Source organism: Zonotrichia albicollis, chromosome 5, assembly GCF_047830755.1.
Source record: "Zonotrichia albicollis isolate bZonAlb1 chromosome 5, bZonAlb1.hap1, whole genome shotgun sequence".
Classification (NCBI taxonomy): domain Eukaryota; kingdom Metazoa; phylum Chordata; class Aves; order Passeriformes; family Passerellidae; genus Zonotrichia; species Zonotrichia albicollis.
The window spans coordinates 58,684,979-58,706,616 of record NC_133823.1 but is presented as its reverse complement, the minus strand read 5'-3'; the positions used below and the strand labels follow the sequence as shown (position 1 = coordinate 58,706,616).

Genomic DNA, 21,638 nt, shown 5'->3' with positions numbered 1-21,638 from the left:
TTAGAAAAAATCTTTCAGTGTGGGGGTGCTCATGCACTGAAATAAGCGGCCCAGGGAGGTGGTGGAGTCACCATCCCCGGAGGTGCTCGAGGTGCGTGGATCTGGCACCGGGTGATGTGACTGAGTGGTTACGGCGGTAGCGCTGGGCGCACGCTTGCACTGGATGATCTCAGGGCCCTTTCCCAGCCCGGTGACGCTGTGATCCATCGATCCCACCATGGGGGCTCTCCCGGCGCGCCCTCAGCGGGAGCGCGCGCGCGCGGCGGGCGGGGCTCGCGCCCAGGGGAGGCTTTGGCCAACGGGCCCGCGCGCCAGCGCCTCGCGCGCGCCCGGCGCTTCCTTCCGGCCGCCATTTTGTCGGCCGTGCCTCGCCGTGCCGCCGCTCGGGGAGGGAGCGCAGCGCGCCCGCCGCACCCGGACGGACCGACCGCCAGCCAGACCGACCGACCGCCATCGCCATGTCCAAGCGCCACCGCCTCGATCTGGGCGACGATTACAGCTCCAGCAAGAAACGCACCACCGACGGGTGAGGGGCGGCGCGGGCGTCGCGGCCCGCGGCGGGGCGGGTGGGGGCGATGGCGGCGGCTCCCCCTCCATCCGCGCCCCATCCCTGGCTCCGGCCGCCCTTCCGGGGCTGGAGCTCACCGGGGCGCGGGGCGACCGCCGTGCGAGGCAGGGAGAGGCCGAGCAGGCCCCGAGGTGTCGCGGTCCCCCGGAGCGCTAGGCCTGGCCCGGCGGGCGGGCCCCTCGGGGGGGCGGATGGCGGCGGAGCGGGCGGGAGGGAGGGAGGGAGGGAGAGAGAGCCTCGTGCGGCGGCGCCGGGAGGGGGCAGGCAGGGAGGGAGGGAGGCGCCGGCCCGGCCGCCGGGGCACGGGGCTGGGCTGGGCGCCCGTGGCGAGGGGGGGGCGCGCTGCTGGGCCCGCGGCCCCGCGCCGCGCTTTGTTTGCGGCGCTTCGCCTTCACATTTGTGTTCGCCCTTCCCACTCCTTGTCCCCCTTTGCTTTGTATTTGTTTACCTATTCTTTGGCTTGAAGGGCCTGGCAAACGCGGGTCTAGAGGTGAGCACGAGGTTGGTGCAGCCCGTGTTGTTGGTGCCTGCGCTGTTGGGAGCGTTGTTCCTTTGTTAACGGCTTTCACCCGGTCACCCTCGGTGGTGTGCTTGGCTTGAAGTAAGAATCGATGGTGAGGTGGGTTTTGAGGTAGAGGGCAAGGGAGTGTTTGTTTTTTTCTTAGTCTTACGAAGGTTGAAGTTTTAGGACTGTGCTGCTCACGCTTCAGCATATTTTTTGTTGAGGTTAATGTAATTACAGGAAGACAGACAATGCACTGATGCTGTCCTTAAATTCAGCATTGCTTTAGAGCGTTCTTTATGCATAATCTTTTCTTCTCTAGTGGCGCAGGAGGGGGAGGAAAGGCAGGCAGCTCTTAAAAGTAAATTTTTGAAGTTTCAAGGAATACAAAGAAATGCAGTGTTTATTTGGCCTTCTTCATGGAGCGCAGGAGACTTCCGTGAATTAAACAATTGCTTAAGTCCATCAGCGTTGTTTTGGACTATTTATCTAGGAGAAATCCTTCAGTTCTCAAAGGTTATGATAACTCTATGTCTAATATAGCAGTTAATATTGACTGACAAACAGCCTTTGCAGAACTTGCCTTTTTAAGGTAAGCTTGTACAGCTTCAGTTTTTAGCCCCTAGAGCTTGATTCATTTTTCTAAGCTAAACAAAACAAGCGTTTATTATTCAACTCTTACTTCCTGTCTGTAGGATCATCATAATCACGTTTTTAAAAATATATCGAGCTATTTGTGTTAGTTAATGCATTTTTGTAGGATGTCCCAGAGATTGAAATAATTCCTCTAAGTGTACAGAAATGCTGTACATAGGCAGTTTTTCTGTACATAGAGGCTTTTGTGAAATTATCAAGTGGTTATGTCAAAACGGGGCGTTATTTAAATGTGGTACAACTGTTCCAGCTGGTTGTAAAGATAATCACAGGTCGGTGTTTCCTTGTTTGTGTGTTGCTGGGTTTTATAGTTTTGGTGTGGCTTTGTCGTTGTTTTCACTTATCATGAAAGTTATTCTGCACTCTTAGTCCTACCATTTTGTACGTACTGCAGTGAGTTCCCACCGGTGTTAAACTAGAAGACGTTGACCTTTATGGCACCTAAAAACTGTGGAAGTGTTGGTCTTGTGCCCCTTCTTTGTTCCCTCCTCTGCTGGTAAAAGCATTAAGTGGTATAGAACTGAGAAAAACTCACTATAAGCATAATTACTGAGCATGGCTTTTTCTTAGATGACCTCATGTCTTAATTCATGTAGCACAAGTCATACTAATGTTACGTGGTTGGTTTATTTTTGAGTGGTTTGGTTTTGCAGCTTATGCAAGGCCGCCAGGAGGATGTGTGGAGTCTTGTTAAAAGTGTGTGTGTACCTGCCTTTGTGTGCTGAGAGAGCCCTTCTGCAGTTCAGGTGCTTCTGGAGCTGGATTCAGCTGGATCAGCTCCTTGCATGGTTACCACTTCACATTCAGAACTTGCATCCAAGCTGAACTACCTGACAAAATATGAAACTTACTTCAAGTGAACCCAGATTTCTCAGTTCCTCTCTAGTGGAGGCCTGTGTTAGTAGCTCTACATGGCAGCAGTGCCACATGAGCTCTACTTGGCCAACATGTTTGTAATTGTTGGTGTAACCTTAAACATCTGCGTGACATCTGCTTTCTTCCAGACTTGAAGTATTGTCTATGAAGTAAAAACATTTTGGAAAAGTAGAAATTGTATGGAAGGTTTTTGGTTGCAGTGTCTGTGAATTCCATACACACTATTTTAAAATCTGTTAATTTCTTTTCAAATATATTTGAGTTGTGTAACATCAGAGTTAGTGATCTAGTGGGATGATAATTCAGACTAATTGAATTTGGTTGACTTGTGTATAGAACAGAAATTCCTTTAGCTGTATTGCCTTTTTTGCATCAAATATTGCTGCGTTTAGTAGTGGGGAAGAATGCTAATGATCTCCTCCTACATGGGCTTAAACTTTCACTGTGATGGTCAGTGTTTACCTTGAGTCCTTTTTTTTCTTATATGATTTCTAATCAAAAAAGCATGCTTATTTAGTGATGCTGTAGTGCTTCTTTTGTTCATCTGTGGATGTTCATATACGCTGTTCATATGTGTGTGAATGTAAGGAAGTGAAAGCAAATAGCAGACCAGACTTTTGCCCTTAAAAGCAGAGCAAAAAATCCCAGCCCCCTTCTGATCATGAAGGCTGTTACAGGTTTCAGGTGTAAGACAAATGGGATTAAATTATTATTTTAGTGTAAATTTTCGTGTTTGAGTTCTGTTTTCTCTGTGCAATAATGAAAAAGCATCTAAAATGTGACAGTTTATAAGTAAAGAACTGCCAAGCCACATTTTTGGAAAGTTAAGGATATTAATATGGCAGCATAACTGTCATTGTTCTTTTTCCTTGCTGACCAAGGAAGTGTGTCTGCTAAGCTTCAGTAATAATGGAAGACTGGTAAACAGTTCAGGGACAGAAAGTGCTGCTGGATAATTTTGTTAGAGAGTGAGTTTGAGGGCATGTTGTATGTTGTGTTGTTTCTGCAGTAGGATCTGGTTGCCCCACTTCTCTTCTGCTTTTTGAAAAAAGAAATAGACTCTCAACTCCATTAACACACAGATACTTTTACTTCTGAAATGTACATAGAGCTTGGTAGGTTTCCCTTCTGTTTGTACAGTATAAAAGCTGTAAGAGTTCAGAGGAGAAACTAAGAAATGGAGGATTAATGGCACTTTCCATGATGGACTGTATTTGTAGTCCACTTAATTCACTTTTTGACCATGAGGTATTTTTGTTAAAGCCCGTGCTAGTAACTACCAACACAGAAAATAAGTGCTACAAGGGAGTGTTTAGGAAGCCAGATCAGAGATCCTGATCCAAGTTAAAATGAATGCAGGTGGGAAGGTTGGCTCTTCACAGGGCTGGTGAAATGCTTGTGCTACACCTGGGAAGGGTGGGCAGCAGTGGGGGTCTGTTCATTTTAGCTCCAGGGCTGCCTCGGGGCTGAAGCATGTGGGTAGCTACACTTGATGGTGTGTCATGCAGAAGCTGCTGACATGATACTGTTTAGGTAAATGGTTGCGGAATAGATTTTGTTGGTGTGGTTTATTTGCACTTTAACTGGATACCAGTGAAGGATATGTTTCCTTCAGAAACATAGATATACAAAAGAATACTGTAAAAATCCCAACCTGCACATTAGTAGTGTGACTTATTCTGCCTATAGTGAAGTCTGTTGTTGAATTTTACCCTGGCTTTACCATTCTTGAATTGCTTTTATACCTTTATTTCTTTTTCCTGCCAGTGGTGTTGCTGTGTGCCCATGCACTTGTATGTCCTGGTAGCTGTAGCTGTGTAGGAGGCGCTCAGCTCCTCAGCCAACCCCGAGCTTTGTTGCTGTCTGATAAATGCTGTTGGGCTCTTGGACCTTTCTGAGCAGCACAATGGAGCCTGGTTCCTAGGGGTAACTTCCTTGTGGAGAGTGTGAGCCTGTTGGCTTCTGCACTACCTGCCTGGCATTTTACAGCTTGTACAATATTTGACTGTGTTCGAAGTGATGTTAAAGCTAGAGTAGTGAGAAAATAAAAGGCTGCATACATTACATTCATTTATACAAGAAGAGTAGTGGTGGTTATTTCCAAAGCACAGCACATTTAAATTAAAATTGATAGAATCAGTGGTAATATAATCTTGATTACTGCATCTTTCTATAGCTCAGAATTTAGTATTATTTCAGTAGTTACATTTGAGTGCCAAATGCATGTTCAAAACAAAAAAGCTGTGGAGAGGAGTGTTGGCAGGAGTTTTCTTTGGACATAGTCTCTAGACCTGCCTGAGTGTTGGTGATGAAGGACGGCGAGGTTTTGTTTTTTGATTAATATATCCTAGACATGTTTTTGTGTGCACTTGCTATAAAGCTGGTGTTGACTTAGTTTGTTTTGCCTTTTTGATGGGATTTCAGTTAATGTACCAAAAGAGACAAAGCTGAGGATGCCTTCTGTTTTGCAGGCAAAGATGCCACTAATCTTTTTAACTTGATCTAGTTTAAAATGAAATTTATTGTTTTTGTGAAGCAGGGCTTGTTTCAAAGTCCTGAGTAGGGAATTTTTAATAAAAAGCTGTAGTTTTTGGGTCAAACTAAGGATTCTTTTGTAAGTGTGTTTGTAGGAAGAGGGGAATTATGTGCAGGAACAAGTACATGGACTTGCAGAATCAAAAACTCGCAAACACTGAGGTCAGAGTTTGAGAATATTGTTTTTCTTTGCACATGCAGTGAATTTTTCTACTTAATATTTGGAACAAATGCAAATACGTAAGTGCTGTTCAGGTGTGTGGTAGGAGGTGATACTGGAGAAGACATGCAGCTTGATAGTGTTGGGTTAACAGTTGAACTCCATGATCTTAAGGGTCATTTCCAACTTTGATTATTCTGATTCTGTGAACTGTAGTAGCTGGTTTTAAGTCTTAAGTTCCAGACTCAACAACCAAAGTTGATGAAGTCAGAATTTTGTGTAAGACTTGAAGCAAAAATAAAGCTGCAGAGTAATTGTGAAACAATGAAGTCAAACTTTGCTTCCATTATTGCAGTTATTGCTTATTATCTTGAGTTAGTTTTTTTGGATGGGTATAATTCCTTTGGTGGATAGGCAAAAACACTGGTATCTTATTTTTCTGCAGCTGCAAGTAAGGATGGGGAGAGGTAAGATAACTACACTGCACAGCTGATTCTTTATAATCATGAGATGAAGGGAGTTAAAACATTCATCTCCATGTGATAGCTTTATTCAGTCTTGCCTGTAATGAGAGGAGCTGTTGCTGTGTTTAGGTACAATGAGTGTAGCTGTGTCTAATGTTGAGTGTGCATCCTGTGTACTGCTGTTACTGCTTGGTGCTTATCCTCCCAGGTGGCTGCCTACAAGACTTTGAAGATTGGGGTTGGGCCCCTTTAGCGTTGCTTTGTATTAAAATTCCTCCTCTGCATTGAAATATTCAAGTGTCTCATTTTCTGCTGTGCTCTGTCCCCGTTTTAGGAAGGATCGGGACCGGGACAGGGACCGGGATGACCGTTCCAAGGATCGGGACAGGGACCGCGACAGAGACAGAGATCGTGACAGGGAGAGGGACAAGGAGAAAGATCTGCGACCTGCATCCAACTCCACCTATTATGCATCTGCTGGGTTGCCAGCCATAAAGCCAGCAATGATTCCACACAGTATTAACCCTTTCACAAATCTGCCACATACCCCACGATATTATGATATCCTGAAAAAAAGGCTACAACTTCCTGTCTGGGAATATAAGGAAAGATTTACGGATATTTTGGTTAGGCACCAGTCATTTGTGCTGGTTGGAGAGACTGGGTCTGGTAAAACAACACAGGTGAGTTCATATCTATATGATACTGCATTTTTTAAAGGTCATGGTTGTGTGTGGGAAATAATTTGTGTAAGAATACTTCACAAACTGTGAGCAAAACTAATGTGATGAATGTTACATTTGCTTAATGAGTGCAGAACGTGAGGAGAATTTTGCAGCTTCTTCCACTTGAAAAATCCAGTACTGTTTCCAGGCCCCTGCTTACACTGAGCTTTATAATTGGTAGGTTTCTCTTAGAGGAAGATGGAGCTTTAGTGGTGGGACAGAAGTGTACTAATCCACAAACTGAAGTGGTGGTTCCAAATAATTTATTTAGCTGTCTGTGTAGATGGCAGCTACAAAGTATGAACTTGTTCATGTTTTATGAAACTTACTGCTACAGATAAAAGGAATTGAAATGTCAGATACAGTTCTGACATCTGATTAGCTTTTAGTGGTGCTCAAACTTGAAAGGTAGAGTCTTGTGTTTCTTTGGTGCTGAAACCTCTCAGAGGTTTTAAAGCTTTTTAGTGCTGCAGTTGAAAATCACTTTTTTCCTTTTTTTTTTTTTTTTTTTTTTAGTAGACTGATGTTTTTAAAAGTCTTCCTCAGCACCAAAAACAATGATAACAGATGTGCAGAGCCTCCTTAAGCCTTAAGAAAAATTTTGAGGACCAGTGAACAGGGATTATCTAATATACAAGGAACACCTGGGTATTCATAACAGGGCAGACTTGTTCAAAACTATCCTCTAGTTTGCTGTTTAAAGTCTGTGTTTGAAACTAATGGAAAAGAGGTTTTTGTTCTGTAATCTGATAAAATCCTTTCACCTAGGCAGAAAATAAAACCAGAAGAATATTTTAGACTTTTTAAAATGGATTATAGCTAGCTTTAAGTCGTACAGGCAGTAAACTTTTGGTCATACAATTTTGGATGTTGAGAAAATGTGAAGGACATAGTATATTTAATATCTTTTATAGCTGTGCCTAAACTATCTAAAGTTACAGGACCTTGCTGCACATTCTGGGAACCATTGTTATGTTAGCAGGTAGTATTATGATATTATCTATATTTTTTAACTGTATAAGCCAGGACCAGCTCTGTATAGAATTCTTCAGAAAGGTTTGATTATGTAGTGATTTAGAAGATGCAGTAGCCCAAATATTGTGTTAAAAATGGTGCTTACATTTATGAAAACAATATTACTTGTTGTGATCTGAAAATTTAAAGATCTAAGGGTTGTATCAATGTCATTCCTCAGGCATGAAGCTTTTCCTGCATTATCTTACTACTTTAACCTTAGTTTCTGAAAGGGTTTACGTAATGTTACACATCTTTCCTAAAAATGGGATTTAAGGTACCAGAAGCATGTAAGCTGTCTTGGAAGCTTCCCTGCTTCCTCTGAATTTGCTCTGTGAAGTTGCAGATACATTTTTAAACAATTGACAGTGTCTCTAGGGACATACCACTAAAAATTGTCCTGCTGCCACCTAATGAAAGCTTCATTTTGCATATGGTAGTGTCCCATCATTTTTGTGGTCAATTTCTGTCTTAAAACCTGTTTGGGGATGATTGTTTTTCTTCAATTCATCAATCTGAGAAAGATTAATACTTTTCTGCAGTTAAGAAATCCTTTAATGCTCAAACTACAGGTGTACATAAGCTGTTAATGTCACCTTTATACAAATAAAAGCAAGCAATATTTGAAAAATATTATTTCCAAAATTATATCTTCTTTCATTGTGACAATAGAAGGCTATACAGTAGTAGATATGTTTTTGATAGTGAGCTGCTGCCTTTCAAGTCCCTTCCCTGATTATCTGCACCTCTCCTATTTAGACAGGTTGAGAGAGTTGGGATTGTTCAGCCTGGAGAAGAGAAGGCTCCAGGGAGGCCTCATTGTGGCCTTTCAGTACCTGAAGAGGACTTAAAAAAACATGGAGAGTGACTTTTTACATGGGCAGATAGGGGTAGGTCAAGGAGAAATTACTTTTAAACTGAGAGAGGGGAGATTTACATGAGGTGTTATTAATTCTCCAGTGTCAGAGTGGTAGAATGCCAGAACAGGTTCCTGGAGAAGTTGGGGAGTGCCTCATCCCTGCAGGTGTTTAAGGCCAGGTTGGATGGGGCTTGTAGCAGGCTGGTCTGGTGGGTGGCATCCTTGGCCATTGCAGGATGGTTGAAACCAGATGATCTTTAAGATTCCTTCCACCTGAAACCATTTTGTGATTCTATGATTATGTGCATGTTTTCCCATTAGTTAGTTGTGTAGAACACCCAGGCTTGGAAGTGCTTGGCTCAGACAATGGAAAAAAAAGTGAGACACTTTTCTCACTTGTTTTATATATACTTAAACCCCAAAGCACTGAAGAAATATATTGGAAGCCAAGGCATTAATTTTCAGTTCTTTAGTGTTTGCCGTACTTTGATTGGTAATTTAAACTTAGCCTTGGAAGTTAAGTGGTTTTTCTAAATGCACTGCAAGCAGGCTCAGTGGTAGAATGGGTGTGCCAGATTTCTCTTAGGAAGGGGTAATTACTTGCTGTAATTGCAGCATTCACTCTTAAATCTGGGATCATATGTGGTTCTGGTATAATTTCACTCTGGTAAAGACAATGGTAGAGTGGCATCTCCTTTGTGTATTGGTGTAACATAAGTGATGCCACTGCTTTAGCAGGGCTTCTTGGCAAAGTCCAGAAAAAAGGTGATGTGGAATATAGCTTAATCCTTGTCCTTTAGTGTGCAGGAGAACTGATGCAGGTTCTCAAATAATGAAAATTCGGAGAATTCTACCCTGTAACTTTTAACTGAGGAAGTTTTCAAGCTGTTGGAGAGGCTCAAAAAAGCCAGAAAGGGCCGTGCTCTTCTGTCTCTTGCTATGCATTGCTTAGAATGATGAGGTTCCTTTGGCTTTGAAGTAGTGTTTAACAATCCTTAGTCCATTTATCCTTGATCTTAGAGGCCACTGTGTGTAGTCACTACCTTCTCATGTTTATGGAAGTCATACTTGAAAATCTCTTACTTGAGAAAGTCCTTGAGGTGAAATGGTGCTAAAGCCATTCCTCCTGCTTTTGATACTGATAAAATGACCTTTTTATGGAGAAAGTCTGGGATTTTGATGATGGTATAGGGTGGGTTTTTTTCTGTCAGTGAGATTAACTTTAGCCTGGGTTTCATAATAACCAAATGAGAGTATATTCCCAGACATGAGTGAAGTAAAAAATGCAGTATGGCGCAGTCCTTTTTCCCAGTATTTGTGTGTCTTTGAAAGCTGAACAGGAAAAGTCTTTGGGTGCTTGTCTGTATCAGCGTAGCACAGGGAAGTCTGTGGAGCCCTTCTCTTTCATTTGACACCACTGCTGAAGGTTTTGTTGCTTACTGGAAAATCAATTTTAAATTGGTTTTATTTCATGCTGCAGTGGCCTGGCAGACCTGTTGGTTCAAAATTTATTTCAGGACTTGCTCTAAGTCAAAAAGCTTCACCTAATATACTTACATATACTAATACACTTAGTTGAGCTGTTACTCGTGACTTGGGAAGCTGGGCAGGCATGTATATGTTACAAGATAGGTTTAATGTTGCTGCTGTTAGTGTTCAATAACTGCTATTAGTTCTAGTTTTGAATAGGATTTTCAGAAATTTGAGTTCTTCACAGCAGTATGGTAGGCTCCTGTCATATTTTGATTCTGTTTGCTTTATTCCTGTATTTATAGTGGAAGTATATTCTTTGCTAAAAAATGCTTAAGGCTACACTGATCTGCTTCTGGTTATGTCTTACTGGTTTAAATTATACTGCTTTCTCTCTTATTCCTCATTGGAATTCCATGTATAAAGGGTATGTTTTCTTTTCCTCTTTGTGCTTTTAAGAATACTTGGAAAGTAATTACTAAGATCAAGTGGGTTTTTTGGTCTGTAGGCTTGGAACTAGTTTGGCCTGGAGATGTCTCCTCACAAAGTGTCACACTGAGAACATGTTGAGAATAATCTCCCTCAAACTGTTACTGACTATAGGAATTCTGAATAAATCTTATTTTGGATGATTCTTACTGTTTCCAGATTCCTAATAGGAGCAGAAAACTACAGACTGGCAAATAAAAGGAGTGCTAACGCAGGAAGGAAAGCATAGGGGTTTTATATCTGGTTGATGAAATTTCCAAAGAACAGTAATAAACCTAATGAACATAATTGTCTGTTCCTTTTATTTGTTGCACTTCTTGGCTAAGACAATTCTTTATTACTAAAATAATTATTTTTGCTTAAACATATTAAGAAGCATTACTTTTTCAAGACACAAAATACATTTTGCTTACTTAGAACTTTAATTGTGCTACTGATCTCAAATCTTGTGTGTGTTAGGGCTAATTTTGGTTGCTCTGGAGCATGTTGGCTGCTGCCAAGTACCTGTAAAAGGTATTGATCTAACATGGGTAAAATGTACCTTGAACCTATGTGTTTCCTTGATAACTTCACAGATAGTTACGTACATACAACAAGAGTATCCTTATTTAGTGGCACTGAATCCAACTAACTAGCCTATTTCTAGTCTAGTCTCTCGTGCTTTGCCCTGTGTTGCGTGTGCAGTTGACGTCTCTGTGGAATTCTAACTGACTTAGAGTTCAGTATAAAGACGACAGATTGTGTGTGACCATTTGAAGAGTGTTGATCCCTGAATTTGTTGGTGCCAGATCCCTCAGTGGTGCGTTGACTACATGCGCTCCCTGCCGGGCCCCAAGAGGGGAGTGGCGTGTACGCAGCCGCGGCGCGTGGCTGCCATGAGCGTGGCGCAGCGTGTGGCCGACGAGATGGACGTCATGCTGGGCCAGGAGGTCGGCTACTCCATTCGCTTTGAGGATTGCAGCAGTGCTAAAACCATCCTGAAGTAAGTGTGACAGCATTCTTGGAGGTGGGGGAACAACAGGGTAGTGAAGGATGAGAGCAAAGTTATGAAAGGACTAATAAGGGAGTTACTCTGTGGATCGGTGCTTTGTGTCTGAGTGGGGAAGAGACATGGGAGCTGTAGCGTGAGGTGAGAGAAATAAGAGGTATGAAGCATGAATAGGGTTGGAAATTACTCATTCCTCCTAAAGAAGGCACTGCACGCTATAGAAATTAATTTCAAATTATCCATAAAGAAGGGGGTGATCTGAAAAAATATTTTAAGGTGCTATTCATAATAAAGCCCTTCTACATGGCAGTTTCTCTTTGTTGTACATTCAGCTGTTGGTTTATGTGTGATGTCTTCTACTCTACTTCTGGTGAAGTTCAGTAGCTTATTCCAGTAAAGAGAACGTTCTGAAGATTCAAAACTGCCCTGTACCTGGCTCTGAGACACACAGGAGTGTTTTACTTGTCAGCTGCTATAGATTCCTGTGCTACCAGGAAACAGGTGCATTTAATACATCATTTGTAGATTACATTCAGAATGCTCTGTTAAAAACATCACAGTGTGGCTCAAGGATCACTGCTTTTCTATCAAGAGATGACTTCTCTTTGGTCATACAAGTAGGTAAAGGACTGGGCATAAAGATAATATGGAAAAAAATGTAACAGTACCAGAAAAGCAAGAAGTGAACAGATGATCTGCAGACAGAAAAGGAGAACAATTGCAGAAACAGTACATCTTGGATTTTAGATGGTGTTTTCCCCTTTCTTTTCCTGTTTCTTGAGCTCAGGTGTGGATGTCTGCCAGTAGTACTCTACAAACTATTGTAAATGTTACTAAACCTTGTTTTCCCTTCCCCCCGTCCCTTGTCTTTTAAGCTTTCCCCCCATAATCCCAGATTCCACTTATACTCTAGTTCTATTTGAAAACTTAAAATGGGCATGTTACAGTGCTGGAGGTGGTTTGCTGGTGTTAGTACATTTAAAAAGTTGATTAAAAGCTTAGTTCAAGCAATGTAGTGAATATGGAAGAGGATTCTGCATCCAGCCTAACAAGCAGAGTGTGAGCTGGAATGGTTTGTTTGTTCAGGTACATGACTGATGGAATGTTGCTTCGGGAAGCAATGAACGATCCTTTGCTGGAGCGCTATGGTGTTATAATTCTTGATGAGGCCCATGAGAGAACACTGGCTACGGATATCTTGATGGGAGTTTTGAAGGAAGTTGTAAGACAAAGATCTGATCTGAAGGTCAGTAATGATGAAGTCCAGCAGCATCTCTGTTCTATTTGCAGTCATATTGGATAAAGTATGTGTGTGCTTACCATTAGCTGATTTTTATTACTGTTTTTTGATCTGTGATAATGTATATTGGAAGTCTAACCCTAGGAAATTGTGAACCTGTTTTGTATTGAGGAAGCTCCTAGAAACAATACAATTGTAGCTTAACCTTATGTATTTGACTTGAAATTTTTTTGAATCTTTATAACAAGGGCGCTGTATTCAGGTAATAAAAGCATTATTATATATCACAGTCAGCAATTTACTTTCTTAAAATTACACGTTGCATGCGTAACATGTCACAAGTTCTAAATGTTGAGTAACTTTTTGTCCTCCAACTCTACAGGTTATAGTTATGAGTGCTACTTTAGATGCTGGCAAGTTTCAGATCTATTTTGATAACTGTCCTCTGCTAACTATCCCGGGTCGCACCCATCCTGTGGAGATATTCTATACTCCAGAACCTGAAAGGGACTACCTTGAGGCTGCCATTCGAACAGTGATACAAATCCACATGTGTGAAGAAGAAGAAGGAGATCTCTTACTCTTTCTTACTGGACAAGAGGTATTTTCTTCTGTTCATTGTTTCATACAGAAACTGCTTCAAGTGACTTGTGTAGACTAAAACAGTTTCCTTTTCTAGTTTATTGTTTAGATAACCTGAGGTTTACCTGCCATACATTTTAGGTCCTTTGACATTGTACATATCTGTAATGTAAATGGTTTGCAAGGCATTTCTAAAATCCAAATGCTCATCAACTCAAGTACTGCAAAAACAGAAACCCAGAGAATGAACCCTAGGTTTGTCCTGATGGGAACTCCAAAGATTGGGGTGCCTGAGAGCATCTTTGGTTTTTATTGAAAAGATAATTCTGTTCACATGTATTGTACAACTTACCTGAAGAACAACCATTTGGTTCTACTGCTTAGCTTTTAGTAGTAGCTTTAATAACAGTGTTCAGGTTTTGGTTTTTTATCAATAACCTGCAGTGTTAGCCTGGAGACTTTATGTACCTTAAGTTCAGGGAGTTAGGTCTCAGAAATAGACTCCATGGCCTGCAAAGGAGTATTGTACACAAGCACTTAAGCTAAACTGCATCAGGAAATGGGGATTTTCTGGAAATTTTAAATACTTTACTTGAAATAACCTGGGGTGGTTTTTTTTCTTAGTCCTGGTCTTTCTTTGAAGCTCTTTTTAGTGTCCATATTGGTGAACTGAGATGGAGAAGAGGTTAAAAACCTGTAGGCATTTTGAAAGGTTGCTGGACTCAGTCAACCTAAATGTGTTTTTAGTAGGGGAAGTGCAGCTAGCAAAAACATTTTTCACCTCATTCTTCTTTCAGTTAGTACTCTTGAAGAAATACTTTTCAAGTGATGTGGAACATCTCAATGTCTTTCTTACAAGCACAACCTTAACTATGCCAAGGGGGGATGTGGTACAAGTAACTTGTGATGCTAAAGGTACCCTGGTTTCTTGAGTAGACTTTCCAGCCATAAAGATGTGTTGCCTCTTGCATGAGTTGTAAGACATTTGATTAAAGTGTCTTCTGGCAGGTCAGCTCCCTTAAAAAACCAAAGCAGTGACTGTCACTATAAAAGCTCTTGACTTTAACATTTGTCTTTCTTTGATAGGAGTATTGCTGTAAGCTGAAGTACAGGTAGGAAGAATTACTTTCAATGATAGTGGCTCAGAAACCTGTCTGCTTGGTTTTAGTTTGAAGTTGAGTTCAGACTAGCTGGGTACTTAAATGTGTGAATTAGTGAAGCAGCTGTTGCAGAAGGGTGAAAATTGGTGGCAAGAGAAAGGAACACTGCTGTCCTGCTGTTTCAGCAGATTTTATTTTTCTAGCAAGATGCTAGGTCAGGCTGGTCTTCAGGCTTTCACAAATCCCAAATGCGTGGCCTTCTGGTTTATGAATTTTGTGCTTGCTACATTGTCTGCTATGTATTACTCTAAATAACTGTTAAAACCATCACTGCAGGGCATGGGATAAGTGTCTTCCTTTGGCAAATGGCTCTGGACTCCAGACCTGCCAGTGCTACAGATGTTCACACAAAAGGATAGAGTACAAGTTATTTGATTTTCACGGGGTTCATTTGCAGAACATAATGTAATATAAGCAAATTCTGAATAAAATGCTGCACACAGTACATGCTTGTAAGTGTATATAATTGAGCATAAAAGCATCTGACACTGTATTACTGATTCACTTTAAAACATGCCTTGGTGAGCTATCACCCTGTGCTCTGCAGTCTGGAGTTGTCCATGTGTCAGTTGATGGTACTACCCAGGGGCACTGGAGTTGGCTCTGCCTGGACCTAGTCTTAGTTTGGGTGGTTGGCATGAAATTCAAGTCTGGTTTAGCTTCTGTAGTGAAGTCTAGAAATACTTTAACCCTTTTGATTAATGACATTTTGGGGTCTCTGCTGAGCATCATAATAGAATCTCTGTGTGTATCACTGTTGAATCTAAAGTGGTGTGACCTGCTGCACTCTTGAGAATAGCAAAGTGTGATGTAGGTACCATTGCCACTATGTGCTTCAAGTTCATTAGGCTTAGTAGCTAGACTAAAATTGGTGTATGCTAGGCAGAAATACTTTGTAGTTCTTTTAGATGCTTCTAAACAGTATCAATAGAGTACAAGATTATTTGTTTTTGTCAGAAAGGTGCGTATACACAGCTAAATTAAATTATGGCAAAGGAACATGCTTTGGCTGAAATGGTGCAAATGTGACTTAAGAGATTAAGAGGCTGAAAATTAGATGTAATTGCAGTGGCCTGTGGTAGAATGGGGGTCCTTATTGGCTACTGTCTTCTCATCCAAATGATTTTGAAGTAATTTCGTATGGGAATTAAGATGGATAGCAGTTAATTAGTACAGATTAGTTAAGACATAGAGAAGATGATGAAACCTGGAGATAGCGAGGAAGATTCAGTGTTGTCATGCCCAGAAAATTAAAAGAAGCTTAAATGTGTTTGGAAACTAAAGGAATCTTAATTGTATTAACCTGCTACTGGATGATGATAAAATTGTTGTTAATGGTGTAGAAGTATGTGTTCAGTAAAAATCTTCTTCTTGAATCCTGAAAGGAGCAGAAGTCTATGATTACATTGTATGAACTGCTTTTAAGTCCCTTAGTAACAAAAGAGAACGTTTAAAAGCAAAATACACTAGGAATGAACATTTTGAAGTAGAACTTGTCCTACAAGCTTTGTGAGGAGGAAAGCTCGTTTGTTGATTTTTAAAACAAACACCTCCCCCCCAGCTATATCAAGAACATTTCAGAACAGAGTGTTCATGTTTAACTGCCAGTGTTCAAAAAAAGATATAACCTGGTCTATTGAGTTTGCATGGCCAAGCTTTGGTAGCAGGGTAGCTTCTTTGAGGAGCTACTAGAAGCTTCATCCATGTCCAGCAGAGTCAATCCCTGGCAGCTCCAAAGATGGATGTGCCCCTGATCAAGGCTGAGCCAGTGGTGGTTATCTCTGTGATAACATTTTTAAGAAGGAAAGAAACCCACAGTCTGTATTGAGCAGTTATAATTGCAGCCAGTAGGTTGAGAACATGTGAGAGGAACGACTGCAGACAACAAGGTCAGTGCAGAAGGAGGGGGAGGAGGTGCTCTGGGCACCAGAGCTGGGATTCTCCTGGAGCTTGTGCAGCCCATGGTGAAGCAGCTGTGCCCCTGCAGCCCATGGAGATGGAGGATGAGGATGCAGAATGCACCTGACAGGAGGCTGTGACCATGTGAGGGCCTGTGGAGAGCAGAGCCCCTTCTGGAGCATTCTGTCCTTGGTCACTCACCTCATGGAGAGTGACCTGTGCTGCAGCAGCTGGCAGAGATCTGTACTCATGGGATGGGCTCATGTCAGAGAAGTTCATGGAGAACTGTCTCCCATGGGGGGGTTTCATGTTGGAGCAGAAGGGCTCCTCTTCCTGGGAAGCAAGAGAAATAAATACCTTGTGATGAACTGACTGTAATCCCAATTCCCTGTTTCTCTGTGCTGCTGGGCAGGAGGTTAAGGTGGGGAGGGGTGGGGAAGGTGTTTTGAGAGTTTTATTTTACTTCTCATTATCATGCTCTGATTTTGTTAGTAATAAATTCAGTTAATATCTCTAATCTGAGCCTGTTCTGCCTGTGGTGGTATTTGATGAGTGACTTCTCTGTCTTTATCTCAGCTCATGAACCCCCTTGTATTTTCTCTCCCCAGTCCAGCTGCAGAGGGGGGATAGAGAGGCTTGGGTGGGTGTCTGCCTTACAGCCAGCATCAGCCCACTACACCTGGACAGCTGTGAGCTGGCTTGCCTGTCATCAGTCACAGGCGAAATTGGAAACTGAGAGGGATTTTGTTTCACAAGAGAAAAGCATAATTACATTTCAGTCAACATGTCTTTCTTAGACAGTAGGTGTTGTCAAACTTGTTCTCAGTCTTTGGGATTACAAGGTTGGTAGTCTAGTTGTGTAGATACAAATTTGTTAAGCTTGCAGATCTGAGAGGCAACTGGTTTATTTTCTACTGGAGTTCTCCTAAAACAGTATTGGATTTTACACTCCATTAAGTAATTTGAGAGTAGGTGTAACATACTTAAAGATTAAACTTGTGGGGTGGGAAAGACAGAAATAGTGACACAGCCACTGTATAGATCTGTCTTACAAGTTCTGGTAACATGGGCATTTACAAATGCCACTTGTATTCTCTGGTACCCTTTTTTTTATAAAGCCAAATGCATTGTTATACATTTATGAGAGAGTATCTAAGCTGCATCTGGAGATGTGAAGTACAGATCAGGAGTGTTCTTGATTGTTGATAAATATACTTAAAATTGTTGCTGTGAAGTTCAGTATTCTAGAAAAGCTTAAAATTATATTCGTAAAACTAGTAGTTTAGAAAAGAGTTACAAAACATTTTTGATGTTTTTGGTAGAAAGCTTGATAAATGAGGATTTATTTTAAAGGCACAGTATTTTCATCACTGTGAAACTGGTTGAACTCTGTAATTGAAAGAAAACAGAGACTTTCTGATATGCTAATTGAAGTAAAAATTGATTACTCTTTTGGTGTCAGCTGGTACTGGTTGGGTGAGGTTAAGAGGAAGTCTGTGTACTAAGAGTGAACACAAGTTGTCCTGTTTAGATCACATAGGAAGTATTTGGGGAGTTGGGCAGCATGAACTGAAAGAAGAGCAGTAATACTAATTTTGTTCAAATGCTGAAAGGAAGAAGGTGTTTTGCTCGTCCTATGAGATTCTTTGGGGGTACCAAATACAGGATCAGCTGAAGAAAGGGGTTCTGCTGTAACGTTCCCAAGGACTGTGTTTACAAAGTCATGGAACTCTATTTTGCGTGCCAAGTGCTCAAATTGTCCCATGGAATGTGCTTAAATGACATCACTAGTCACCATCTTTTTGTAGAAAGGGTTTTTGTGAAGATGGGATACAGCTTTGCCCTTATGATTGAATGGAGCCTGGCCAGCAGGTTCAGTGGCTGTTGGCACAGCCCACTCTGGCCTGTGAGTTAGAGTGCATGCTGGCAGTGGAATCACTTTGGCTTAGGGTCACCCATGGTCCCTCAGTCAGTAACTGCTGTTTACTGACACTGTAATTTCACTGCACCTTCTCCATGGCAGCACAGGTGAGTCTAGCACACAAACAGAAGGGCTGGATTTGCAAGAGCAGTGGAACTCAGTAACTTGAAGCCACAAATATTTTCAAAGGAGTGGGAAATGCTGAGGGGGCTGGGTTTGTTCAGCCTTAGGAAAAGAAGGCTCATCATGAGCCAGTATTTAAACTGTGGCTACAACATACATAGAGACTCCCTTTTTACACAGACCCACATGAGAAGATGAGGGTAATGGATAAAAGTTAATCCTGATGAGATTTTGCTTAGACACAAGAGGAAAATTTTTCAGAGTGGGAATAATCAACCATTGGAATAAACTCCCAGGGGAAGTGGTGGGTTCCACAACATTGGACCTGTAGGATTTAGCTGGATAGGGTGTTGGGCCATCTTTCCCAGACTGTGTTTTTGACAAGACAGGTTGGATTAGATGATCCTTTAGGTTCCTTCCAGCCTCTTGCTCTGTGATTCTGTGAACTGCATTGCTGCTTGTCATTCTGGGTTTCATTTGATGTTTGTGGGTTTGGGTTTGTTTTTTTTTTTTTTACCTACCATTGAATGGAGCTTGTAGTGGAGCTAGTAAGAATCATGTATTTTTTTCAGCACAAACTTGCTTCTTAAAGACATGGTGCACTAACTCAGTAAGATGTGCAACTGATCCTAGAATATTTTTCTGTTGTTCATGGTCTCCCGTATGAACTGTTGTTCATGGTCTCCCGTATCTTACTTCTGACTGCAAAAATGTTATCAGGAAAAGTAATGGAAGGGAATTTCTACTGAGCATTCAGCTTGAACATGTAATAAAGACTTCATTTTCAACAGCAGAAAAAAGTAATGTGCATAATAGGCAAAATCAGTCTCTTGTGTGATTAATTTTATACAGCTCCTTTTAGATGAACTGCTAATAATACATTCAAATCCTTAGTTTTTGATGCAGAGCTAGGGTATGTTAGGTATTGAAGTAGTGAGATGCTACAGAGCAGTGCAAATGTGTTATTGGAGACAGCTGATAAGGTATTGGTTTGTGCTTCAATTACTTCCAAGTTTCTCTTTGCTATGTGTTATGACATGGAGCCTGAGGAGCCAGGAACTGCCACAGTCAGTCTTTAAAAGTCATACCTGGAAGATTTTTAGTAATAAGGCTTTTGTAAGTTATAATTTCTTTTGGGAAAAAGGTGAGTATTGCTGAATATTACTTAGTAATGCTTTGTTCAGGACATGAACTAAGTCCTGTTTGTGCTTTCAGTCTGGTAAGCGTTTACTAGTATGCATCAGAGATGGTGGTGTGGTGAAGATGTAAGCATTACTCCTGTAAGTGGTACTCTTGAAGTTAAGCCGCAGGAAAACTTGTGGTTCTCTGGGTTTCAGTGCTGGATTCTGAGAGTTCAGGACTCATTTGTGTTGTTAACAGGCTTCATATGCTTTGGTGCACTACTGTTACTAATAAATTGAAGGGAAACTGTGCACCCTGGTCTTGCTTTGTTTTCTAAACAATACAATGCTAAGTATTGGTTCCCATACAGACTTAGGTCTTGCACAAATGGAAGTTGAAATCCTGAAGCATTTTGGGGTCTTAGAATTGCTTATTGATACTTAAACTCCTGAATTAAATTCACCTAATTTGACAGATATTCTAAATATTGCCTGTTGCTCACCAGCTATTTGAAAACAAAGCAGCCTGCTTAGGTTTTTGTCTAGACTCAGTCTTTATCACGCTGATTTGTTGGAAGGAACACCATTTCAATTATGTTAAATTTGATTTAATAATAATAATCTTGATAAAATTATTTTCCAGATTATGGTTTTGGTTTTTTTTTAAGCTATTTTTACTTAGCTGTAAGTTCAAAATGAAAATTGTTTACTGTCACTTGGATGTTGAGGTTACTTTGTTTTTCCTGGTAAAAAAATATTCACCACACCATTATCTTGTTGATCACTAGTACATGTAAAAAGAAATAGATTATTGATTGTAGTTGTTTTGGAAGCTTTTCCAAGGAAAATCACTGAAGTGGCTGATGGTGTGGAAGAATGTTGAGGACTCCATGTTAATGTTCAGTGTAGTCCTGAGGGGTTCTTAACTGCTGCTTGATTCTAGTTTCCACAGTGTTGCAGCTTAACTGTATGTATTGCCTGTGCATTGGAAATTTATTTTGAGGGGATCAAGAGAAAGTTTCTGGAAGCTTTAAAGTACTTGAGATGACTGTCTGGGACAAGTCTGATTACTGGGTTCTGTGAAGTACAGATGTGTTGTGACACTTGCAGCTTGAGAAAAATGAGCAAATGCTAGTGTAATCTTTCTTCTTTTTGTGGCTGCTTGTTTTGTACCTTTTGGTACTCACCTTTTTTTTTTAGCATGAGTGCATCAGCGAATAAGTTCATTGAATATTATTTTACTGAGAAGTATTTCTCAAATACTAGTACTAAGAAGTCCTGCTTGTGAAGAACTAGGATCAATCTTGTAACTTCAGCATTGCCAAAAGTCTGATGCTTTTTGTATGTCCAGCCTGTTCTCTTTACCTCTGAAGCAGGTCCTTGGTGCTGATGCACTGGGCATCGTGGGTCTGTGTGTGGGTCCTTTTATCCTGTGTCTGTTCCTGCTTCCTGTACCCCCTTACCCACTGTCTCAGCTACTCAGTAGTTCAGGGCTTTGAGGAGTTTTTCAGACATAACCCAAATACAATCCAAGTTCACTCTACCTTCTTGTTGTTCTGCCTGAGAAGTGTCTTCTTCTGTGCAGATTGTTGCAATAATCTTTATTCCAGGAAGGGGTTTATAATGAATTTGTTTGGAGTAGATGGTGTGCAAATATTTCAAGGTGTATGGTTTGTTTGTTTTTAAGAAGCCTTTCATACTTGAGTAAAGTGAGATGATTGAATTAGTCTTACTGAATCTTTAAAGGATTAAAGATAGGATTGTGCCTTCAACTATATGTGTCATATTTCTGGATTTAGATATCTTCTTGTGATGCAAACAAATCTCGAACACTCAAAGGTATCCTAAACACTTGGAAACTATTACTGCTACACATAATCCTTCTATATTGTGTACTTGGGGATACCAGTTTTGGTTATCATCTGTGTGTGGTTCTGCGTACAGTTAGAATGATAGAAAATCCTGAATTGGATGTGCCAATGCTTATCCAATGCTGAATTAGCTTTTACCGTGCTTACATTAATTGCATACACTGATTAATACTGAACAGGTATTGCCTGTGCTTCTTTAAAACATACTCCATGCATTTGTGCTGCGAATTTAAATGCCTCTTTAAAAACAAGTGAACTACCCAGATTTGGTATAGATCTACCTGAATTCATGATTTCTAAAATGGAGATTGCTTGTGCCTTTCAAATCACAGTTTGGAGCAGTCATTTTACAGAGCCTTTAGATTACCAGTTCTGTGCATTTGCTTCAGGGTTTAAAGTATCACTTCAGCTTGAGGC

The 21,638-nt window shown here is 41.1% G+C and overlaps 1 protein-coding gene across 2 annotated transcripts in view; it reads left to right on the top strand.

Moving 5' to 3' along the window:
• The first annotated feature begins 327 nt into the window (after nt 1–327).
• DHX15 (DEAH-box helicase 15) overlaps nt 328–21,638 on the top strand; it is a 45,458-nt gene continuing 24,147 nt past the window's right edge. Inside the window, exons 1-5 of one of the 2 annotated variants that reach the window (XM_005484972.4) lie at nt 328–526; nt 6,094–6,442; nt 11,105–11,298; nt 12,391–12,550; nt 12,927–13,145. In XM_005484972.4, coding sequence (XP_005485029.1) covers nt 459–526; nt 6,094–6,442; nt 11,105–11,298; nt 12,391–12,550; nt 12,927–13,145 — 990 coding nt within the window. In that variant the 5' untranslated portion in view covers nt 328–458. The other variant, XM_074541816.1, reaches the window with a different exon arrangement.